General features: G+C 48.7%; 1 protein-coding gene across 1 annotated transcript in view; it reads right to left on the bottom strand.

Moving 5' to 3' along the window:
* Positions 1-4,532: 4,532 nt before the first annotated feature.
* The window catches only part of DGAT2 (diacylglycerol O-acyltransferase 2), a 32,201-nt gene continuing 11,925 nt past the window's right edge, over positions 4,533-24,808 (bottom strand). Inside the window, exons 2-8 of the mRNA XM_011368400.2 lie at positions 21,627-21,755; positions 16,429-16,536; positions 15,937-16,007; positions 9,750-9,954; positions 8,968-9,142; positions 7,412-7,614; positions 4,533-5,749 (exon numbers count right to left, since the gene is read on the bottom strand). Coding sequence (XP_011366702.1) covers positions 5,595-5,749; positions 7,412-7,614; positions 8,968-9,142; positions 9,750-9,954; positions 15,937-16,007; positions 16,429-16,536; positions 21,627-21,755 — 1,046 coding nt within the window. The 3' untranslated portion in view covers positions 4,533-5,594. The remainder of the gene's footprint in view (positions 5,750-7,411; positions 7,615-8,967; positions 9,143-9,749; positions 9,955-15,936; positions 16,008-16,428; positions 16,537-21,626; positions 21,756-24,808) is intronic.

The following is a 24,808-nucleotide window of genomic DNA, read 5'->3' on the forward strand; positions in this document are numbered from 1 at the left end:
ACCCCATAATGAATATAGATCTAGAAATAGCAAACAAAATACTAATGAATGAAATCCAAACACACAAAAAAGATTTACACATGACCAACTTGAATTTTACTAAGAATGTAAGGTTGCTTTAACATGCACAAATCCATTAATTAATATACCATATTAATAGAATAAAGGACAGAAACCATATGATTATTTCAGTAGATGCAGAAAAAGTATCTGACAAAATCTAACATCCTTTCGTGATAAAAATGTTCAAAAAACTAAGACTGTAAGAAAACTTCCACAACCTAGTAAAGAAAGCTGCCAGCAGCTAACAAACGTACTTAATGGTGAAAGACCAAAAGCTTTCCCGAACACTTTAAGATCGGTAACGAGACAGGGATATCTGATCTCTCCTCTTCTATTCAACGTTGTACTGGAAGTTCTACCCAGGGCAATTTGGCAAGAAAAAGAAACAAAGGCATCCAAATGGAAAGTGAGAAGTAAAACTATCTCTATTCACACATGATGTGATTTTGTATAATACATGATGAGAACTAATAAAAGGGGTTCCATAAAGTTGTAAGATACAAGATCGATATGCAAAAACCAATTATATTTCTGTACATTAATTTGGCAATGTGGAAATGAAATTAAGAAATAATTCCACTTACAATAGCATTAAAAGAGAAAAATGTTTAAGAATAAATTTAACAGAAATTTAAACTTGCACACTGAAAACTACAAAACACTATTGAAAGAAAGTAAAGAAAACCCAGATAAATGGAAAGACATCCAGAAGACTTAATATTGTTAAAATGGCAATATTCACCAAATCAATCTATAAATGCAAATGAAACCCCTATCAAAATCTTAGCTGCCTTTTTTTGCAGACATTAAGTGGATCCTAAAAATCATATTCAAATGCAAGGAGACACAGAATAACCAAAACAATCGCAAAAAAAAAAAAAAAGTTAGGACTCACACTTGCCAATTTCTAAATTTATTGCAAAGGTGATCAAGGCAGTGTGGTACTGAAGTAAGTGCTGTATACAAATATAGATCACTGAAATGAAGCTGAAAACTCAGAAATAAATCCTTAAATTTGTGATCAGTTGATTTTTGACAAAGTGCCAAGACAATTCAGTAAGAAAGAATAATCTTTCAACAAATGGTGCTGAGATAACTGGATATCCAATGCAAAAGAATGAAGTTGGAGTCTACCTTCAACCACATTAAAAAAAAAAAAAAAAATTAACTGAGACCAGTCCAGCTATCCCAATGTAACAGCTAAAAACTCTAAAACTTTTAGAAGGAAACATAGGAGCAAATATTTGTGGTCTTGGATTAGGCCATGGCTTCTTAGATACATAAACACACTACAAAAAGAAAACTAGATAAACTTGATTACATCAAGATTAAAACCTGTGCTTCAAAGAACAAATGATACCTTTGATTCATGATCTAAGCTACACTATGGATGCACTCAAAAACATTATGCTAAGTGAAAGAAGACAGACACAAAAGGCCACATATTCATATGAAATTTCCCAAATAGGCAAATTCTTATAGACAAAAAGTAAATTAGTGATTAGTGATTAGCCAGGAGATAAGGGTGAGGGTATAATAAGGAGTAACTACTAATGAACATAGGATTTCTTTGGAGTTGATAAAATTGTTCTGGAATTAGAGAGTAGTAATTGATGTATGACTTTGCGAATATGCTAAAACCCACTGAATTTACTTAAAAAGGATAGACTTTATGATATGCGAATTACATCTCAATAAAACTTTTACTTATAAAAAGGAAGGAAGGCTGAAATAGTGAACTGGAAAGCAGTCTGGAAACAGGGAGCTCAATTCAATATGTCAGAGAACCCCAGCTGAGGGTGTGATGATGACCGTGATCACAGCTATCACTTCCTGTAGAGGGACTAGAGGTCAAGCCCCGGGATGAATACTTTTCATTTACATACCATATATTTAGATATATATTCTCTCATTTATTCAGGAATATAGACTATTACCATTTTACAGATGAGGCAGCTGAGGCTCAGAGAGGTTAAGTGACATAGTAATGCAGCTGGTAATGGCAATGTCACAGGTTGGATCATCCCACACTCATGAGTATATGTTGTTAAATATGATAAAGGAGGAAATAGTTTGAGAGACAAAATTTTCAGCAGTAGCATCAGCAGGCAGGTGTTGGAGTCAGGTAAGGAAGGAGGAGGGGAAAAGAGTCCATTGTGACTGAATGACTGGTTTTGCTGACTGGTGGGCAGTAGTGACATTTAGAACCTAGGTAGGAACTATAAAAGGAGGCAAAGTTTTTAAAAAAGTAAGTGCTTTACATTTCTGCCTTTCTTGTTACATTATAAACACCTAAGAACAAGGGACATTCACTTTGGAACCCCTCATTCCCTGTCATGAGGAGGCATGTGGTAAATGTTGATTTGCTATGTGATTAGAGTTAAGGCACTTGGCCTCTCTGCGCCATTTCCCAGATTAAGAGGAGTTGCTGTACATGGAAGCTAAATTCCTGTTTAGCTCTGAGCTTTTGAGAGTCTGTGATTTTACTATCTCTAGCTTCTAGCTAGGGTAGAATAAGTGTCAAAATGTGGAAGGCAGGCTTAGGAAGCTGTGCGGCACTTGCTTCAGAAGTCGCTTCAGTGCCTCCTGGTGGCCATATCTGGGAACAACAAGCAGAATCATGGAATTGATGACATTCAGGCTGAGATTGCAGCTCCACCCACACTACCCAAAGGCAGAGGAAAAGGAGATTCCAGTTCATTCTCCCAAGGCAACAACTCCCAACCCAAGGCAATGTCTACAGCATTTACCCAGAGTTCCCCACACACTGCTTTGTACAGGTTCCTGCTAGATATACATTGCCCTGGGTGAGGTGACCCCTCTGAGATTTGGGACCTGATTATTGTCGCTGTCCTTAGGCAGAGATGGTGGAGTTCTTTAGCATATAGAAGGTGTTCAGTCTTCACAAAATTAATGCTAAGAATAATGGCCTATGTTTGTGGGGTGGCTTAGATTAGGGCCAGGGCCTAGCCAGGAACCAGAGGCTGAGGGGTCATGGCTAGTCTCAGGCTGAGGCTGGGGTGGAGCTGAGACTCATCAGATAACAGGCCTTTCCTCCATCCTAAAGTATATGTCTTCTGACCTGGGCTCTGTGGCCTGAGGCCTGCCTGGTGCTACAGCATCCAGCCGTTGTTGGCTCTTCCAGGGCACCTCCTCTCTCTGCCCTGGCCTCCTGCCCACCTGAGAACCTTTGGAGGAGCCAGCTGCCCGCTCTTCCAAGAGAAGCCCCACAGCAGACCCCTCTGCAGACCCCTCTACTGCCACATCTTGGTCGTTCAAATCAGCAACACTGTTTCCTCCCTCTGCACTTGCTGCTCTGCCCTTCAACTCTTTCCTGTCAAATTTTCAGTCACCTTTTGAGTCTTGGCTCAGGCATCAGGATCCCAGCTCAATGAGGCACCCCAGGTTGGGGGTAGAGGCATGTCTGTCACAGTTCTGACTGTCCTGGGCTCAGCTGTTTTCCAATGTTTGTTTCTGTTCCCAAGGAGCTTGCTCACAGTTTCTGGCACAGAGAAGTGGTCCCTGAGGTGGATAAATGGCAAGGACAGGCATTCAGGCAGTGGGAAAGTCGGAATGGGGTCCTTTAGTCTCAGCTGGGAAGGGTTCCCAGGTGCCTAGTACCCACTGAATTGAGTGGAATCAGAACAGAGAGTGGTGGTATTTTGTGAGACCAGGGTGTGGCATGAAAGCACTAAAGTGACAGCAGGCCAAGTCTCCCCCTTCATGGTATAAATGAGGCCAGGGGCAAGGAACACAGTTTGAGCAATCCATTGGGACCTTTATGGCTCAGCCGCTCCAGGACCTTACAGCTGGACAGCAGCCCTTTAGCACATGTGGTAGGTACTGTCGGGTGACTCCAAGGATCCTTGCCTGCTGTATTCACTCTGTGTGTAATCCTTGAGGGTGAATTGGACTTTGTGACTTGCATCTGATGAAGAGAATATGGCAAAAGTGACAGGTTATCATTTCCAAAATGAGGTTATAAAAGACTGATTTCTGTCTTGCACTCTCTTTTCTGATGTGTCTTGTTTACTAACTCTGATGGAGCCAGCTGCTATGCTGTGAGTTACTCTATGAAAGGGCCCATGTGGCAAAGAACTGAAAATGGCCTCTAGTCAACAGCCAGTGAGGAGGTGAATCCTGCCCACAACAACATGAATAACCTTGGAAGTGGATCCTCCCTCAGTCAAGCCTTGATATGCTGCAGCCCAATGGATACCTTGGCTACAGCCTTATGAGAGACCCTGAAGCAGAGGGCCCAGCTAAGCTGCTTCTCAACTCTCAGAAACGGTGGGCACAGTGTTGTTTGAAGCCACTAAGTGTTGGAGTAATTTGTTACACAGCAACAGAAAACTAATATACCATACAGGGTCACATGGGCCAAAGGAGGAAGGGGGAGAGGGCTTGGCAGGTGGCCTGGCTGGGGCCATGATCTCCCCAAGTGATGCAGATGTATCCCCAGCAAGAACTCATAGAGGATGCTTGTTTTTATTTATTTGTTTAAGAATATACAAAAGTCTGACATGGTACAATGATCTCATCAAGAGAAAACAGAACACACATAGGAAGGGCTTGGTTTCTTCTCTGGCCCTCACCTTCTCAGAAAGGCACACATATATGAGGCTTGGGTTTGGGGGCCGACTGTTCTGGAACCAATCTGCTATTTAGAATGTCAAGCCCCTCTGTGAACAGGAAGAGGGACCCCTTCCTCACGCCCACACTTGGGGTGTGGTTAAGCAAACCGAAGCCACTGGAAGTATGGAATTCTTCTAGATGAAGGCTAGGTCAGTGCTGGGGCCGTGCCATCAGCCCCCTGAGGAAAACCAGTCACTCCAACCAGAATGTGGCAGCTGGATAATCCACGAGATGGCACATCTGGGACAGCCCTGTTCCCCAGCACAGGGTCATCACCACCCTCATTGTCACTTTGGAGGCCAGTCCAGGCTCAGATTTGAAAGACTGGAGGTGTGGGGAGTGGCAGAAAGGAGAATCAAATTGGAACAGTCCAGATGCTCATCACTGCACTCTTCAAAATGGGACAATTGTGTCCTTTGAGTCTTCCCCTTGGCAAGAGGGACTAGTCCTGCTGTCAAGTCAAGGTAGCTGGGAATAGAGGTGTTTGTATTAGCAGTAGTTTCTGCCCCTCATCCTCCAGGGGCAACGAACAAATAAATACTCTAACTGGCCTGAGTCACTAATGGCTGTTCTTCTTCCCCAATTCACCAGGACTGAGTTTTCTCTGCAGTTTTGGGAAAGGAAGAAGAGGGGTTGGTTGAGAAACCATAAAGACCCATACGTGTTAGCCACCACCTAGAACAGGACAAACTGGAAGCGAAAGAGCTTGAAATACTCACTTTTTCCTTCTTAAAAAAGACCTAACATTGTAATGGTTTAACAAAATTATTATAATTTCTCTTAAATAACCCACAGACACCCATGACGCTTCCAAATTTACAGAACAAAAAGCAGTTGAGAACTTGGTAGAAAATGATTTGCAGCTGGTTCCTCCAGCGGCTGGCCTGAGGGCTGGCTCAGTTCACCTCCAGGACCTCGGTCTCCGGGAGGCCGAACTTGGTCTTGTGCTTGTCGAAGAGCTTCACCAGGGACTCCATGTACATGCTGTGGTACAGGTCAATGTCTTGCTGGGTCGGGTGCTCTAGCTTGGGGATGGTGATGGGCTCACCCACTGCAGCAATGGGACAGAGGCCTCTGGTTAGTCAATGCTATTTGGGCCCACCCTCCCTGGGCGTCCACCATGATGTCAATGGCAGCAACCCTGTGCTACGTGCCAACCAAGTGCCAAATGTGCTCTATCTCAGGTTGTCCCTTTTGCAGATGAGAAGACTGAGGCCCAGGGAGGTGGGAAGGGACCTGCCCAAGGCCACAGAGCCACTAAGCAGCAGGTGGGATAAAGACTGGCTGCACCCACTGCACTCAGCTGGAAGCTCCTGCGAGAGTTGTGGGATCAGGGAATGGCTTCGCTTTTGCCCTGCTCTGGGCAAGTCCCTTTACCTCTCTGAGCCTTAGTTTCCTCATCTATCACATGGAGAACCTTCCTCACAGGGGCTTTGCTGAGGATTTTGTGAAATAACGTGACATGCTTTGAGAAGTGTGATAAGGGCGGAAGAGGGAGGAGACCAACATTCATACCTCTCTGTGTTTCATTTCCTAATCCTGTTTCATCTCCATACTCAATTCATCATGAAGTCCTCTCAAAGACACTTCTAAAATTTCCCCGAAGTTCATTGCAAGTCTCTTCCATTTCCTTGGTCCAAGGCACCAGCTACCACAAAAGCCTCCTGACTGGTCTTGTGGCTTCCATTTTTGCCCCTTCTAACTTATTTTCTATCCAGCACCTCCGAGGGTCACTTTAAAATGCAAATCTAAACCTCCCCTCCCCAAAACCCTCAAGTAGAAGGAGAAGAGCAAATTCCTTCACATTGCCCACAGGATCCTCTCCCTGTCCAGCCACCCCGAGCATGGAAATGTCCCTGCTGCCTCACAGAGATCAAATCGGGTATGGAATTTATATATAACAAGAGTCAAGGATGAGTCTTGGTCATGTGACCTAAAATGCAAAAAGTCAGTCTCTGTCTAAAGTGCAAAGCAGAACACCTGGCCCTGATTAATTCAAAGATCTATGTGAGCTTTGGCCCCTAACGTCCATGGCTTGTGGCCCACATGCTCTAGCTTGTGAACCATTAATACACATACACACGCACACACACACCATCTACAAGAGGTAATCCTTTGGAATCCTCTAAATGGCCCCAAATAAACCCAAAACAATACAGCTGAGGGCCAAATGCAGCCAGTTTTTTGCTACACTTCTCACAGGACTATGCTCCAGTCATGTTGTTTTTTTTTTATTTCTGCTCCTCGAAAATCTATACAATCTTACTCCGTGAACTTTACTTAGGCTTTTGTTTCTGACAAAACTCTCTCCTCCCACCTCTTTTGCTGGACAATTCCTATTCAGCTAACAGTGTAAAAGTCACCTCCTCCCTGGGGTCCACTATGACCCCCAGAGCACCTTGCACATCCCTCTCACACCCGCTATTGGTCTTTGCTGTAAAAAGGTCTTTCCTGATAAGACTCCTGGGTTCTGAAAACACAGAACTGCTGGGTCTTGCTTTCTTACTTGCACAGCTTGGCTCACAGTAGTAGAAATATTCTCCATCTTCCCACACTCACCTCCCACTAATCATTCCCACATGGCAGCACCCAACATGTCTTCATAGTTTAGAGCACGGACATCAGAGCCGATGGCCTGGATATGAATCCTAACTCTATCACTAACTAGCGGTGTGGCACCTCAAGTTCAGGGCATACAGGCAGCGGGGCTCACCGACAGTGGTGATAGGCTTGGAGTAGGGCACCAGCCCCCAGGTGTCAGAGGAGAAGAAGCCTCGGCCATGAAAGATACATGGGGCGAAGCCAATGTACTTCTGGAACTTCTTCTGGACCCATCGGCCCCAGGAGCCCTCCTCAAAGATCACCTGCTTGTAGACCTCATTCTCCCCAAAGGAGTAAGTGGGAACCAGGTCAGCTCTGCAAGAAAGAGAGAATCCAGGGTCTGTCACACCCCAATCACGGGCTTCGGTTCCTTCTGTCGGCTCTAGAGGCTTTGGATGCTAGCCAAACTCTCTTCCCCCAGGGCTGTGCCAGAATCACCCAGGGGATCCCAAACCATGTGTCCCCTCACTACCAGGTTCGGACAGGCCCTCCCGCTCTGTCCCCATTAGTGACTGGAGAGCATGTCAGGGCTTTGAGACAACTAGGCAAAGGGAAGGTGGAGAGCCCTGCTCTAAAATGCCTGTTCTTTCTTATCCTTCAGGGCCTGCCACTCCTGAGAAGTTCTCCGTGTCCCAGGCCCAACCTAAGCCTCTCCTGGTTCTGTGTCACAGTTCTCAGCATGCTGTGTTGTCACTGTCTGTTCCTCCTCACTTTCCCCTGCCCTGAACGCAGGGACTGGGTCTGATCTGATTGTGTCCCCAGTGCCTGGCACAGGAGTGGACCCAGAAGAGCAGCCTCCTCTGAGGTCTGAAGTAATGTCCTAAGGAGACAGAGGAAGGCTGGGTGGGGCCTAGGTGGTTAGTATCATCCCCAGCTCATGATTGACAGCAGGCTACATTCACACCCAGCTACATCTCCAGTAGAGGTTGGACATCTCAGGACCCTCCTCCTGGGGTCGCCCAGAGCCCAGTTATGGTGGGGTGGAGGGAGCAGTAAAACAGTGGACCTGGAGTCCAAAGAGCTTGGCTCTGAATTTTACAGTACGGCCCTAACTGGATCACTTAGCATTACTCAGTTTTCTCAAATGGAAAATGGGGATGTCATCCCCTACGAGATTGCTGTGGAATCAAAGGGGACTTAGAAGTGAATGTGCTTTGTCAAATGAAATGTGCTGAACAAGTGGCCACACAGAATGTGCCTCTGGTCTTCTAGAAAAGGTCACGGAAATCCAAGCTGCCCAGCTCCTCTCTGCCTATCCTCAGTGTCACTCCTTCAGGAAGCCTTCCTTGATATTTCCAGCCATGCTATCCTCTTTCCTGGCCTCTTGCTCTCCTAGCAGCATGACATATTTTGGACCCAAGGCATAATCCTGCATATGAGCCTGGCTTCTCAGCCCACTGGCAAGGGCCCGGGGACACAGGCTCCATTTGTGCCCCACCCAGACACCCAGGCTATACTTGAACAACTTGGCCTGAACGTCTGGGCTCCAACCTCTCCTCCCACACAGGATGGTGAACTCTCTTCTGTGCCTTCCTGGGGTCTAGGCCATGCCCCCAGGAGCCAAGGAGTTGTTGCCCTGGGCAAAGCAAAGCTTCGGAGGGATATATGTGTACGTACATGTGCACGAGTATATGCATTGTGTGCGTGTGTGTGTCAGGAGGCTCTTACCCATGACGCAGGGCCAGTTTCACAAAGCCCTTGCGGTTGCGCAGGGTGACTGCATTCTTGCCAGGCATGGAGCTAAGGGATTCCGCTGCGCCCCCAACCACGATGATGATGGCATTGCCACTCCCATTCTTCGAAAGCAAGTAGTCTATGGTGTCCCGGTTCACAGGACAGATGCCTTGGGGGTGGGGAGAGGCACACAGTCAGGGCCACTCACAGAAGCACTCCACTACCCCCTGCCCACAGATAAAAAGAAAGAGCCTTGGACTTGGGCCCCACACCTAACCCAGCCACTTAGAAGTTGCATGGCCCTGAGTAAGTTATTCTTTTTCTGAGCCTTGGATTACTTATCTGTAAAATTGGGACAATACAAGGTTGTTTAGGGAACTCATTCATTTGGCAAACATTCCCTGAGGTTTTAATTCTGCCAGGCTGGTGCCAGGTGTTGGGAAGTCCAGTGAATCAAGCTGGTAGGGGGTTACAGGCAGCCATGGATAACAATCAGATTGTGCAGAGGGCAGCACAGGCACTGGGGCGCCAAGAAAAGGAGTCAGAGAAGGCTTCCTAGGAAAGCTGTTATCCGAGTTGAATCCTGAAGACTGTATGAACAGCTCTCCTGTTCAACCCTGACCCACTGTGCCTGTGGCAGGCTGCATCTCTCAGCAAAGGACCAGCCACTGGAGCATGGTGTACTGGCTTCCTGGCCTCTCTGTGACCTTGCCCAGTGGAGAGGATCAGGCCTTGAGAGTGGAGCCCAGCAAGGACAGGCAGAGGTGGATTCTCACCTCCAGACATCAAGTACTCCCTCAGCACTGGCATCCGAAAGTTGCCAGCCAGTGTGGCCAGGTAGGGCCTTATGCCAGGGAACTTCTTGCTCACTTCCGTGGCCTCTGTGCTGAAGTTACAGAAGGCACCCAGGCCCATGATGCCATGGGGGTGGTATCCGAAGATGTAGTTCCTGGTGGTCAGCAGGTTGTGTGTCTTCACCAGCTGTAGGGAAAACTCGAGGTGAGAGGAAACCGACCAGGTGATGGGTACTGGGGCATGCCCAGAAAGTAGGGGACAGACTGGGTGTGCCATGCCCCCTGGCACTCTGGGCCTGAAGTGACTCCACACCTGACCTCACTCTCATCACTGGGGCCACAGTGCCTGGTGCTCGGTGGTCATGATTTGGACTGCGAGTCTCTGGGAATGAGGAGTGGGAGACTTTCTCTTTTATTCTTCCTATTTTTCCAGCCAAACGCACCAAGTCCTCTTATTCGCACTCTGCCAGACTCCTGCCTTCCCTCCCTCTGGGACCATCGTCCTCACCACAGCCAGAGTGACTGTTCTAAAACTCAGTGCAACACCTGTCACTCTCCAGCTCCCATCGGGATAAAGTCCAAGTCCCTTAGGCTGGCTAGAGAGGGAACAGTGGAGCTGGCCAGAATGGAAACTTCCTTCTAGGCAGCCAGGTTCAGCTCGGGCTCTGATGCAGGAAGGACAAGGGCAAGCAACAAACCTTGTGCCAGCCACATTAGGGACAGGGAGGTCGCTGGGCAGCTGACGTGTGGTTCTATTAACAAAGCTGTCCTGGGATGCTCTAAAGAATGATCAGCTTCCCTGGGGCCCACCCTCTGCCCTGAGGCCAGTGGCTTGGAGGGTGGGATGGGTGGTGCCAAGTTTCCCTAAACCTTGAGCAACAGGAGGCACCTACGCAGCACTACAACAAACACAGTGGGGTTGGAGGGTAGGAAGAAGGGTGGAGAGCATCGATATTTTGTTTGGAAAATAAAATATTTGTTTGCTGATTAGAAAAATAATGACTGACCATAGAGAATTTTCAAAATATAGGAAAGTAAGAACAGAAGCACCTGTCATGCCTCCATCCTCCAGCTAAACTACTCTGATATGTTGAGTCATTTTTCTACTCAAATAATATACACATGCTTTAAAAAAAAAAAAAAAAACCTTACAAAATAGAAGTCATGTGGTGGATACCATTTTTACATAACTTCTTACCAAGCATATGATATCTATTCTTCCTTATCACAATTCCTCCGTAACACATCTTCTTATGGCTGTATTATTCTGTCACACAGCTATCTACATGTAATGGAACTATAATCAAATCCCAACTGATGGACCTTTAAAAAGTTTCCAAAATTTCTCTCAGAATTTCTCTATGCTTCTATAAATATCTTATTTTTACCCACATGTCTGATTATTTCCTTGAGACAAACTTTTAGAAAAACAGTTCCTGGGTCAAAGGATATGAACATTTTGGTCCTATGGGCTGCCCTACCTCTCTAGAGCGGTGGCACTGATGACACTGCTACCTGCAGAGCATGAAAGTGACCACTTCCATGCAATGGTGCCAACTGGAAGCAGACACTGGTCATTGGCAGAATATCAAGAGCCTAGATTTTCCATGACTCCAAATTTGGGAACCTCCTGGCTGAGGGAAGCAACCTGTGCTCAATTGGGGGCGGGGTGGTTGGTGGTGGAGGGAGGGTGGCTGGCCTCTGGGAAACTGAAATCTGAATCTTCAGGTGAGGAAGGCTGGAGGGGAGATGGAAGCGAGATTGGCTGGCACTATTGCCAGCTCTGTAACTGCCCATATGTGTAAGGGTAAGCAAGACCTCCTGAGTTTTAACCCCTATTGCATTCTTACTCTTTATCCCACTTTGCCTTTGGCAAGCAAATTAAAGCTGCTCAAAACCCAACCAACTCTTAGCTGTCCACTACATAAATGGAGAAAAGCAGCAACTTAATCCATGATTTGTGGGGTGGGGGCAATGAGATCTAATGGGAGCCCAGCTTTATGAGCTTTGCAAAGAGGTCGTCCTGACGTTTTGTTACCTAAAGAGCAGGTCTGCCCACCACGTTAGCTCTCAGTAAACTAGAATGAAAAAGCACCTTGTGCCAGTTTCCACGAAGAAGGAAGGTGCTGAGGTAAGCAGAGGCAGCCAGTAGCACGCCAGAAACCTGCTCCTGAGCTGGTGGCCGGGCCTGGGAGCCCAAAGTACAGAATGGGTTGGCAGAGCCCTCATCTATGCCATTCCTTTCATAAGAAGGGGAAAACTGAGGCCTAGAGAAAGGAGTTGCTGCTTTCCTAGAGGGTACAGTGAAACATCCTCTACCTCTAATGAGGCCACTCAGGTGTGCTTTTCCTGGGGCCTGAATTATAGATGTGTCACCTGGTGGAACCCTAGCTGGCTCTTTAAATCATTTCCTTCTTCCCCAAGCCTCTGTCTGATAGGACATTTGATTAAATGAGGTGCCTTGGGGGCACAGTACAAGTTAATGGCCCTGGTGCAGTACCCAGAAGAATGCAGTCATCTGATGCAGCTTTGATCTGTCTTTGCGTCACAGTACCTTCCTCCTAGGACTGTACAGAGTGTCCATCCTAGAGAGAAGAGGAAGGACACTGCTGATGAAGGCTCTGTTGACATGTCTGCTCTTGTGTCCCCTGACTGCCTCCCATAACAAAGTCTCTGTCCAATGTGGTGGCCAGGCCAGGCCTGCTGGCTCATGTAAGCCTGGAATACATTCTCAGCAAGTCACTCCTCACACTCTGCCTTCCAGGGAAGGAAAGATGCTCAGATAGGCTTGTGCCACCCTGGAACGATATAGAGGGAAACTCGAACCCAGAGAAGAGCAGAGATTTGCCTGAGCTCACACAGCAGGGCACGGTGGCAGAGGAACGCAGGAGTGAGAACCTGGGCCCCAAAGAAGACAGCCTTGGTTCCTATACCAGTCCTGATATTGATTTGTCTTGTGACCTTGGGATAGTCCCTCCTCTCTGGGCCTCAGTAGGCCCATATGTGAAATTAGGCAGATAGACAGATAGATGATCCTAAGCTCAGAGAGTCTCTCCTAGTCTCCTCTCCAAAGATCCTGCCTCTCTCTCAGGAATCAGTGACCCAGGCACTATCCACTCCTCTCCCAGGTAGCCAGCAGTCCTGGTGGCTATGCTAACACATGAGCCTCACCTCTGCTGAGATAAGGGATGCTCTCTGGGTCAGCTGAGCTGCTCTGGTGGCAAAGAGCAAAGAGCCTCCACTAAGAAAGGAGAGGAGAGGTGTGGGTAGGTGGTACAGCTAAAGACCATTATACGACCATTGGCAAGCGGCTGGGAAAAGGGGGTGAGACAAGAGGGTCATATACAACTTCACAGTGTATCAGCCCTGATGCCAGGTCACCAAGGCCAAACCCTCTCACAGAAGAGAAGCTTGAGATCCCAAGCAGTAGCTTGGCTAAAGTCACCAGCAGGCAAGAAGAGAGCCCAGGCTGAGCTCCGACAGCCCAGCCCGTCTCAGACCTAGCGTGGCTTTGGTCCTGGTGCTCAGGGGCCTTCCCAGGGCCAGCTCACATGTGTCTTGTGGCTCCAACTCCCAGCTGACTTCTTAGAACAGAGGTGTGATAAGGGACATAGGATTCTGTTTTTGTTTTTTCAAAAAGGCAAAGATCACCAGGGAAGGGCATTCGCCTGTCCCAGTTCTGACCAACAGTCATCAAGTCACCCTCTTCTCGGCCTTGAGGAGGTTTCCCAAGGGGCAGGCCACCCTGCACATTGAGGCCTGGCCCCTTAGGTGAGGGCGCAGTAGATCATATGAACAGCTCCATTCTGCACAAGGTTAATGAAGCTCACTGAGCTTGAGAAAATGAGCCTATGGTCTCAAGGGCAGAAAATGACAAAGTCTAGCAGGATCTGTTAAGATGATGAGCCCACCTGAGGGCAGGGACTAAGGCTGACCCTTCTGTATCCTCATGCCTAGCACTGCACGGGAAGCAACAATTGTCGATCCATGAATGGAGTGACAAAGAGCAGGAACTCAACCTAGATCTACAACAGCCAAATAGAGGGAGACACAGGAAGCAAGGCTCAATCCAATAGGACATCTGGGACTGAATCTTTCACAGAGAAACAGGCAGTAAGAATTTAGTGGGAAAGAACCTGGGGCCCAGATTCTAGTACTAACGCTGGCATGGACTCGCTGTACACGTGGACCAGTCCTTGCCTCTCTTTGGGAGTGTTTCCTCACCTCCAAATTGAGAGGGTTGGGTCCTATGAGGCAACATCCTCCCAGCAACAACATCCTTGAATTCCTTGCAGCCAGAGAGATGGGGTCAGGGAAAAAGAGGAGCAGGAACCCCGACCCTGAGGATCCTGGGAGAAGTGGGCTTGGGCTGAGGTGGGCAAAGGGAGCTAGCCCTTGGGCTGCCCCACAACACCAAGTGCAGTGAAGGAATGTGCGGTTACCACCTCCCTCAGGCAGCATGCCAGGATGTCTCAGTCACTGACTCACAACAGCATACATATACCACCCTGTGTCATGCACACTTTTACACTCTTCAGACCCCACTCTCTCTTGCTGGGTTACCTCAGCAGCTAGGGTGTGCCGGGGCTGAGGTGCTGAGCGGGCTGGCCAGACAGGTCTTTCCCCTGCAGGGAAAACCTTCAGGATTCTGCCAGAGTTATCTAGAATCTACCAGCTTCATCCATATGCACCAGGGCCCAGATTCCTCTGCCTTGTCAACCGAGCTTGCAGACCACAGGCAGGGTGACTGAGATGAGACTGAGAGCCAGACCAAGGCACCATTTATCCTGTCAGGACCTAAAGGTTGGCCTAAGAGAAGACGGGCTCAGAAGACCAGAAGACCAGTGTGGGGGGCCCAGAGGAGCCAATGGTGCAACAGGAAGGAAACTCAGAGACCAAACTCGTCTAAACTTGCTTCATATGGGGAGACTGCACCCTGAAAGATACGGTGCCTCACCCAGAGCCATATTGGGCTTTTCCTGCCTCCGTCCACCAAGCCTAAGAGAAGCCTGAGTGTCTCCCCAAGCTTATTTCCCATGGCTCTAGTGCACAGGAGGCAGCGTGCTACAGTGAGAAGAACCCAGACTTTGAGGAAAGACAGCAATTGAAATCTTGGCTCTACCCCTCACTAACCCCAGTCAGCTTTGTTACTCTGACCTTCAGCTTTCTCTTCTTTAAAAAGGGGATAAAGTTAATACCCCCTACAGGGTGCTATAAGGGTTAAAGGAGACTCCTTGGAGAAAGGTATTGGCTCCTAGAAAGCCCAGTAAATGGAGATCCTCCCTCTGCATTCCACAAGCTTCTTCTTCTCAAATTCAGGTGCCTATGCTCTCATTGTTTTCCCTGACTCTTCAGTGCTATTTATCTTTAGGATGCAGTCCTAGGAGCAGATACTCTAGAAGCCTTCCCCAAGCCTTTCAGCAACTAGGGTCTCACTCTTCTTTCAATACACATCAAATTTCCTGGGTCCTCATTCTCATGGCCGTGACCCCCAGCAACCCATCCATAATTGTCTGAGAGAAGTGATATTTCTGTAAAAGCTTCAGAAGGAAAGGAGGCCCCTCACACCTATTGTTATGCTTGGTTTAGTGCTAACCTTGGTTTAAGCCGATGGACTACTTTAGCATTGTTCTTGATAAATCAACTCCATTTTTAGTTATGCCTTTCACATTCACTGAAAGGCAGACAAGCGATGGCCGGAATATCTGCTATTATACCTGCTAATTGTATCACTCAGGATCTCAGCGTCTGAAACATCTTTTAGGTCCAAATGCTAGAACGAGTCTTGTTTCCCAAGGAACTAGCAAGCGTTTTCCTTTCTCCAAATGAGAACCAACAATCACTTTTCCCCTTTAGCCCTGGCTGCCAGGAAGCTCAGAGCTAATGATGAAGCTCAACTACCACAACTTTGTTGACCCTTATGGCTGAAATACTAGTATTTTTTTCCCTCAAGTCTTGATTTTTCTTTTTACCTGGTATGGCATTTTATGTATCCCAAATTGCTCAAATCCTGCATTAAGTGGTGTAGAGTATGAACAAATGATCATAGTGGGAGATGTCACATGGTTCAACTCAGCACATGTGGTCACTGTGGATGGGTAGGTTAAGGCTTCAATTCAGATTTCCCATCCATCCCCACCCTCTCAAGATAATACCCGCAAGTCTTTACCTGGATGGGAAAGTAGTCTCGAAAGTAGCGCCAGACAGCCCAATTTCGAACCCACTGTGACCTCCTGCCACCTTCCAGAGAACAAAATACAGTGTTGGGAAGGAGTGGGAGTAAAGGAGGGTGACGGTCAAGCAAGGCAGACATGACAGAGCCAAGGTAAAACCCTGAGGTAGGTGACTATCACCCTGTGCTGTATCCTTTCCCTTTCCCACTGGACCCCTCCCTTTCCATGTTTGTTCCCTCATGCTATGCAAACCCTTGATTGAGCATAAGCTCCTACAGGAAGTGAATGGTGCCCTTTGAGGCACTTTTACTACCCCCGTGTCCTCCCCCCCCACACACACCCAAAACCATACCCTAGCCTAGCCTGACGCTTTTCACATAGTAGGTGTTAAGTAAAAAGGAGCAGCACTCACAATGAGGAACCTCAGCTTGTGCAGGAGGGAGGGTTCTGAGGGTGCAGGGGTGGGGCAAGGAAACCCATGCCCTTACCTTTTTGGGGCGTGTTCCAGTCAAACACCAGCCAGGTAAAGTAGAGCACAGAGATGAGCCAGCAATCGGTGCAGAATGTGTACATGAGGATGACGCTGCAGACCACTCCTGGAAGGCAGGCAGATGGCCATAGGTCAGGCTCTGTCCTCCCCTGGGTGGGCCTTACTCTCCTCTCTGGTTGAGGGCTTGCCAAGGGACTGAGTGAGCCTTTATTGTGGCACTAAGCTAGGCACAGCTGGGGCCATTGGCACAGCCTGGGGAGGAGCAAGCTCATGGGGACATGAGTCTTGTCTCTTAGACTCTGATGGACTGTCTTGGCATCAAATGGCCATGGGCTCCATGTTGTCTGGGCAATAGGAACAGTGAAGGTGGACTTCAGCTTCTTGTGAAGCTTGCCTTAGAGCCATTCTTCCTGCCCGCTCCTTGCATGTTCTCTCCACCTCAGTGCCCAGCACAGTTACCACAAACAAGGGGAGGGGCCTACCAAGTACCTCCACGTCCCACAACATAGGCTGAGCCACTGTCTTAAATCTGATGTTGGGTGACTTTTACACCATTTTAGAGATGAGAACACTGAGGCTCTAGGAGAGAGTAACTTGCCCAGGGTCAGCCAGCAGGCTAGTGGCAGAGCCAGGATTCAAACCATAATCTGTACGAGGCTTTAGAAATTCACCAAAATTAGAAGCCCCTGACTATCACAGGACAGACCCGTGAGAGGGGTCCTGCCCCAGGAAGAGGACTGGCTGCTTCCAACATGACAAAGTGCCAGGTAGTCCCAAGCAAAAGCCCAGAGCCCATGAGCAGGACACTCAGAAGCCTCCCTGGGGCCAGCTTTCATGTAGTCACTTTTGTTCTGGGCCTGTTGGCCATAAGGCTGAATAACATGGCACAGAGAGGGAGGAAGGTCCATGCCAGGCCTGGTTTGCCTCATGGCTCATCCCTAAATGCCCTCATCAGGGCTTCTATCTTTCCAATTTTTCCCTAGCCTTCAAGGCATAGCTGAGATATCATCTCTCCAAGAACTATTCTCCAATATGATACTCTCCTCTCACATGGATCTCTCACCTTCGAATTTTCCACACTGGGGGGTGAGGGGGTGCACATGTCTCTTTTGCCGCCTGGCACTCAGCACAGGGCTGGGGGCAGCAGGTACTCATGCTTGGTAGAAGTGTGGCCTCCATCCAGTACCCTCTCCACTGCCCAAGGAGGGAAGCCAACCCTTGCTGTATGTCCACTCTCTGTTGGGCACTGTGCCGGTCAGGGGTACTCTAGAGCTCTGCCTAGCTCTGATTCCATGTTCTCTTCCTCCTACCACGCTGAGCCTCCTCTGGTTTCCTGAGGGAGAGGGGAGGGCCAGCATAGACTCTCCATGAGTCTAAGGGCAGGAAAATGGCAGTCCCTTGTCATCTACAATCCAGTCCTGTTCTAGACTCCTGACCTAGGCTCTCCCCAAGGTAGGTGAAATCCTACAACTATCTGAGGAAGGGTAGTGAACATAGAATGACCAGGCATCCAGTTTTTCAGGACCAGCTTAAGAGTGAGTGTGACATCACAGACAGGGAAGATGAGTCTCCAGGGAAACACTTGTAGCCTACCAAACTCTGTTAAAGGCAAACTGTGAAGTGCTTGAGGTGACTTGGTGAATGGCTATGTCTAAGTTAAAGCCACTTACAAAGTCACTCACATTGTTGAGGAGTTTGCCTCTGGTCTCTTTTCTCAGGCCTGGAAAGGGACATTTTAGCTCCCTAGATTCCACAGGTATCCAGGTTCCTTCAGAAGCCAGGTAGATGCTCTAGGTAGACCTGAGAGGGCCTGTGAAGTTCAGGTGAGGGTCTGAGCAGCCTAGAAACTTAGCTGCCATCAAACTACTAACTCTCCCGAGAGGTAGAAGAACCAGAGCAGCTGAACCCCAGGCCCACTGCCTGGATGTCTGGGCTTTCTGGGAAGGTAGGGATCCCTACCTACTATCTACTATCTTCTCTCTGGTGCTAAGGCAGCCTGGATTGAGGAAAAGACAACGGACAGAGTCCGAAGACTGCGTTCCAGTTCCAGACCTTCTCAGCCTGGGGTGTCCACTCTCCCTAACTCCTGTATGTCCACAGCCTCTCTCTTGCAGAACTCAGCATGTCTCGTCATTATCTGCCTCTCCCATCAGACTCTTTCTGGCAGGTAGTCCTTCAGCTCCTGAGCACCTTGGGAGCCAGAACTGGGTCAGATTAACCTCTCCAGCCCCAGCAACCAACACAGCAAAGGTTTATCGAGCAAAAGTGAACTAAATCTACCAAACAAACTTCCTTTCTCAGAGCCTAATTCCAGTCCTCTGAACAATGGGCTCCCTGCTCCACCCTCTTAGGTTGTGGGGCTGCACAGGAACCAGCACCACAGGGTCCATGAGATGTGAACAACTACTTAAAAGCCCCAATGGTTCCACATGTGGAAGGCTCAGGACCATCTGCACAATCACCCCCTCCCCACACATCATGGTAAAGTTTGTGATTCAAAACTCTGGTCCTTAGGGCCTGTGAGCAGGGCAGCCTGTGGCTGCTCAGTGGCAGGGAGGCAGCAGAAGCCCTGTGAAGAGCAAGAACATGCTCTTCCGTGAAGCCCTGGCCCTGCCAATCACTAGCCACAGCCCATCCCTGACCTTCAATCTCCTTACAGGGTGTTGGGAAGATTACATGAGATGATGCGTGAAGAGGACTTAACACACAGTTAAGTGTCTAATCAAAAATCCATGGACGTGGATGGGGAAAAAAAAAAATGACATCTTAATTTTTACCCATCTCTTACGGATATTTAGTACTTCCTTCATTTATGAATGTAACAGACCACAATAATATTAGCAGTGCTATTGACAGTGACACCAATAGAAAATAGAGGTGTTTTCATATCATGTTTATAGCTATTGCAGATATCTCGAAAAATCATTTATTATCATTACTACTTAAGAATTATAGCAATGATTATGCCTGCTGCTAGGTCTTTTTATTTGCTATAATAATAAAAAGCGCATGTGTCACTATATGTCTAAATTGATTTTTTAATGTGTGCATATTTATATTTCAGTATCATTTCAGTATTGGACTTTTGAAGTCCGATGCACTTTGTATTACATACTTAAAAACACTGAGAAAGGTTTATAGCCTTTATCAGGATGCCAGAGGGGTCCATGGTAAAAACGTAGTGAAGAGTCACTCTGTTCCAGAAGGAAGCTGATGGGGCCACAGCAGCCTTTGCAGGGGAGCCTCTGCCAGCAGGTGTGGGTGGCAGCAGGAGGGAGTGGCTGGGCTGCTCAGGGTAATAATTAGCAGCAACTCAACAGACCTGCTGTTCTTACAGGGCTTGGCTCCCACCTACACAAGGGTGTTGGGAAGATGCTTGGCCAGTTTCTGGGCTGTGGTTGGGCTTGTTAACCTACAGCTCAGGGCCACAGCCTATTGTGTGCTGCATGGGCTGGGGTTTCACCCGCTGCTCAACTCCCCATCAACCAAGCTCTGACCCACGCAGACAAGGATAGTAGTGGCTTCTTGGTGCAAATGGGGACTAAGGGAGCTGGTGCCACAGACAAGGCAGGAGTCTTGGAGGCTGAAGACTACAGGGTCTTTCCTTGGTGCTACTAGTTCCTTCTCATGTGATTCTGAATGAGCTCTGTCCCACTGGGCCTCTGCTTCCCACCTGAAAATGGAGTAATCTGGGTTATACTGCGCTCTCTACTCCAGGATTCTAATAAGTGGCCAAATGCAGGCTGAGTTTGGGGTTTGAGCCCTGACGGAGCCAATTTAATTTGCCCTATTGCCGAAACCAGTGTTTTTTATCTTTCTGAGGCCATATGTCCTTGTAAGAAAAGGTCAGCAACTGCCTTTGACCCCAGAAAAATGTGCACATACTCTCATATATTACTTTGAGCTGTATTACTTTTGGGCCCAAAGCTGAAGACTGGCCGTTTCAGAGCAAGTCCAACAATTCTGCGCTCCCTGTTAAGGTGGGCACCCTGGTGGGAGCTCTGGTCTCCACCCAGATCCCAGCTCTGGACTTAATGGGCTTCACAGCCTCACTGAACCTCCATGAGTTTCCATTTCCTCACCTGTAAAGTGCGAAGTCAAGACATGGCAAGTGCCTGGTACACTATGGGGACTTGATAAATAGCACCTATGTACCACCCCTGTGCCCTGCAAAGGGCAGGAAAGGCAGCACAGAGCTGCCCGGAAATGTAGGCTCAGAGGCCCCCATGCCCACTGGAAGGATGCTTGCTCAGCACTAACAAGGTAACTCTTGATAATTCCAATCGGCCTGGACAGTTTTGAGACTGGGCCACCAAGAGGGACTTGCCCACAGACACTGGAATGTACTCTATGCTGCTCTGCAGCAGGTTTGTCTGCCCTGATATGCTGGGGAAGCCGCTTATTATGCTGGGGACAACAGGGGCCTGGGGAAGACAAGAGGCTGCTGGCCCCCTGGACCCTTTCCTCCTCCCACATAACCCGCAATGTCCTGAGCCTGGTCTGGACGGCAATCCAGGGAATGAGGGCACCAACCTGGACCTGCAGAAGCAGCAACCAAAGCACTCACGTGGGAGGTGTTGAGAGGGGAGGAAGCACGCATTAGACGAGCTGGCTGTGGAAAGCAGCTGGGGACTGTTCACGGGGTGTGTGAGAACCCACCACAACCAGTCTCTGTGCCACCTGCTCTCGTTCCTTATCCCCACAAAAGCCATGTGAAGTAGGCAATATGTTCCTCACATTTGAAATGAGGAAACTAACTTTCAGACAGATCAAGGAACCTGGGTAAGGGAACAGAGTTTGTTTGTGGTAGAGTTAAGACTCAAACCGAGCACCATAGTACCTTAAGACAAAGTAATATACCTGCTGGAAATGTTTGTTGGTGGGCAGGGCACGTGGGAAAAGCACAGGCTTTGGGGTCCTATAGATCTGAATTCAAATCTGTGTGACTTTGGACAAGTAACTTACGTTCTCTGAGACCTGGGTTTCCCATCTATAAAATGGGAACCATACCACTACCTCCCATCAAATCTCACTAAATCCTCACACATGATTAGGGGTAGAGTACTTGATCGGGGACCCAAAAGGTGGAAAGTGGGAGGATGCTCTTACCCCTCACCCTTGAAGAGCAGAGCTCCTGCCCTAACCTCTGTTGGGAGATGGCCTCCACCTGCCCTCACCTTCTAAGCCCTGGCTTACCCAGCACAAGGAAGGACAGGACCCACTGAAGCACTGAGATGATCTGTAGCTGCTTTTCCACCTTGGATCTATTCAGCCAAGTGATAGAGAAGAGGTCCTGGAGGGCAGAGAGGATGCTGGAGCCAGTGCCTATAACAGAGGAAAGATGTCAGCTGGCTGCCACAGTTCCCTCCAACCTCAGAGTCCCCAACACTGCCCTTAGGCACCTTCCTAGATGTGAGAAGAGCATGGGTCACAAATCAGCAGGCCTGGGTTCAAATCCTAGCTCTGCCACCCAGTAGCTTTATAATTCTGGGCCTCCCTGTGCTCCAGTTTCTATATATACCCAATTGGAATGATGTCCCCTCAGAGGGTCATTTTAGAGACCCTCACTTTGGAGGTCTCTAAAGAGGCTAGGGGGAGGCTATCCATAATTTCCCAGTCTCTCCCTCCACCTCAAACTCTTGTCCTTTTCCTTTATCTGGATCCAGGACAAATATTTGATCTGTGCTATCTGTTTCTGTGAGGCCAAGGACATAGGTTCAACATCCAGTTTGTAATGTTTTTTTCTCCAACTGTACTTTGAGCACGCCCAATCCCTGCCACCCCGCTCCCCTTATCCCCAAGACTGATACCCTTTCTCCTGGAGCTGAGGCCTCTTGCCCCAACCTCCAGCACCACCGATATCATGACCACCAGCACTCTCAGCTTCACCTTAGTGCCCAAAGCTTGGAGCCCAGAGAATAATTAGGCCAGAGCCTTCACTTCCGCAAAGCACCCAGTGGCCAGTGAGCTTCAGGCAGCCTTGGACACTGAGGGCTGCAATTATGCTTGCTACCAAGCAAGTGCCAAGCCTGGAAGTTAGAATAAGATATGCCCACTTAATTGACTCTGTGGCTGTGTCCCCAGGATGACACTCCAGACTCCAGTGGCTGATGGGCAGTGTGACCAGAAAGCCTGGTCATTGTGGGAGAGGCAACACTGGGGAAGAGCATGGGCAAGGCTCCTAATGCATTCCTTCCGCCAGCTGGACCAAAGGAGTGGGCTATTTCAAATGTCTGCTGAGCCCCAGCTGCATGCCCTGTGCTCAGCACAACTTCACTGTCTACTGTGTGCTGGTCAAACATTCCTTCACACTAAGTCATAATCTTGTCCTTGAGGGTCTCAGGACCTTTCACCCTGGCCTACTGCTGGGAGCGGGAGGGAGAGGGTTTAGGGGCTTACACTCAAGCCTTTGCATTTCTTCAAAATCTGTAGAACAACAAGGTCACAGCGAGTTTAGAAAGGAACATAATACTCATCACCTGAAAGTCAACAATTACTTTGACTTTTAGGAGGTACACAGATAACATCAGGCCTCAAGGTAGGCATACCAGTCCTGTCCCCTTTACCTGGTCTAATGGATCAGAGGGAGGGGGCTTGATGCAGCAGAAGAGTCAGACTTTAGTTCAAACTTTGGTTCCACTCACTGTGTGACCCCAGACAATACCACCAGGGCCCCCTAACATGTCCTCAGGGAATGTTACACAAATTGGGTGTAACATACAAATTGGGTGCTCAGAAGCATCTAATACTCCACAGGTAAACTGGATCGGAGGTGGCAAAATAATAAATAAAAAGGCTGGGCCACAGAGGCATTCTAGAGGTTTGGCACATAAATGTTCCTTCACCCTCCATATAAAAATCCTACTGTCACAGGCCCTTCCCACCCATCTTGGAGACTAATGGCCCTCTGAGGTCATCTAGAATAGTCCAATGGGACCATCAGGGAGACTCTGAAATTCACTGACTTGTGCAGGGTAACCCAAGCAGTAGAGCCAGGGCTGGAACCCAGGATTCCTGCCCTCTGCTCAGGTCATCATCTTTCCTCTCATAGCAAGTACCAAGTGCTCATAGGACACAGTCAAGTCCAAGGATAGGGTACGCTCAGGGCCTGGTAAACCAGGCCCTGGTAAACCTGTTAAGAAATGGGGAGAAGCCTGGGGAGGTAAATGGGGAGGGAAGTGAGGCCAAGCATAGGCCTGAACTCTTGCTCCAAGGGCTAGCCTCCTAAGTCATCCCTAGCAGCTGGCTCTGCCTCCTGAGCTATGCCAGATGAGGTGAAGCAGGGGCCATGGCAGCTAAGATTAGGCTTAGGGGTATGCAAGTCCCTGTTCTGGGTCCAGAACAGGCCAGTACCCTCGGTGAAGAAAAGATAGAATGGACTCCATCCAGCACCTTTCTACTCAAAGTGTGGTCTGGGAGCTGTTTTGAAGTACAGGATGTGGGGCCCCCAGAGTGGATCTACTGAATCGAAATCTGCATTTTCACAAGTTCCTCAGTCCAAAGTCTCAGGTAGGGCAAGTCTGGGGTGTGGGGCAGGGGCAGAGGGAGAAGCTGGGCGCCTCTACCTTCTCCTGGGCAGGGAAAGAAAGGCAATGGGGGGAAGGACATCAGACATTGTTTCATTTGACCACTGCCTACTGCAAACAAGACCTGAGGCCAACATCTTGATGAATGCTTAAGGAAAGGGCTCTGGGTCCAGCCTCTGCCTTTGGGTCAGGGCCAACCAACCGGTTGTTCTTATTACCACTATGTGAGCTCTCCTGCTTGGAGGGAAGTGGGGCATATAGGAATTCCATGTTGGCGACGTATCCCCCATTGAAACAACCGAAAAAACCTGGGTCTGCTAAGCTTATTAGAAGTCTCTCACAGTTAGACAAGGGCAGAATGCAGGAGCTGCAGACCATCTTGTCCAGCCCTCACCCAGATAGGAAGAGGGCCTGAGGGACCTGCACAAGCCCCACAGCAAGTTGGACAGAGCCAGGCTTTTCCCATGCTACCCACTCTGTTTTCAACCGGCTTTGTCTCAACTACAGCCCATAGCCAGCTCTGCAACAAAGTGGGAAATGTGCAAGTCCACTGAGGAGTGTCAGATGTCCCTGTGGGAATCAGTGAGTGGTTGCCTAGAGAGGGAGGCCAGGAACGAGCTACCACTCCACACTCCTCAGGCCGGGGCCTGCTCAGTTGCCTCTTGGCCAGACGATTCCAACCTGGCTGACCACAGAGCCCAACCCCAGGAGCTGGCCTGTCCATGACGCTGAACCCCAGCCCCGTGGAAGCCCCATACAGACCTAAGAAATATTGAGTCATTGCTATTCTGCCTAGGAAGCCCCTCCTCACCTTGCCTACCTGATGAACCCCTGATAATGGGATAAGGCAGT

This window comes from Pteropus vampyrus, unplaced genomic scaffold, assembly GCF_000151845.1.
Source record: "Pteropus vampyrus isolate Shadow unplaced genomic scaffold, Pvam_2.0 Scaffold141, whole genome shotgun sequence".
Lineage (NCBI taxonomy): Eukaryota > Metazoa > Chordata > Mammalia > Chiroptera > Pteropodidae > Pteropus > Pteropus vampyrus.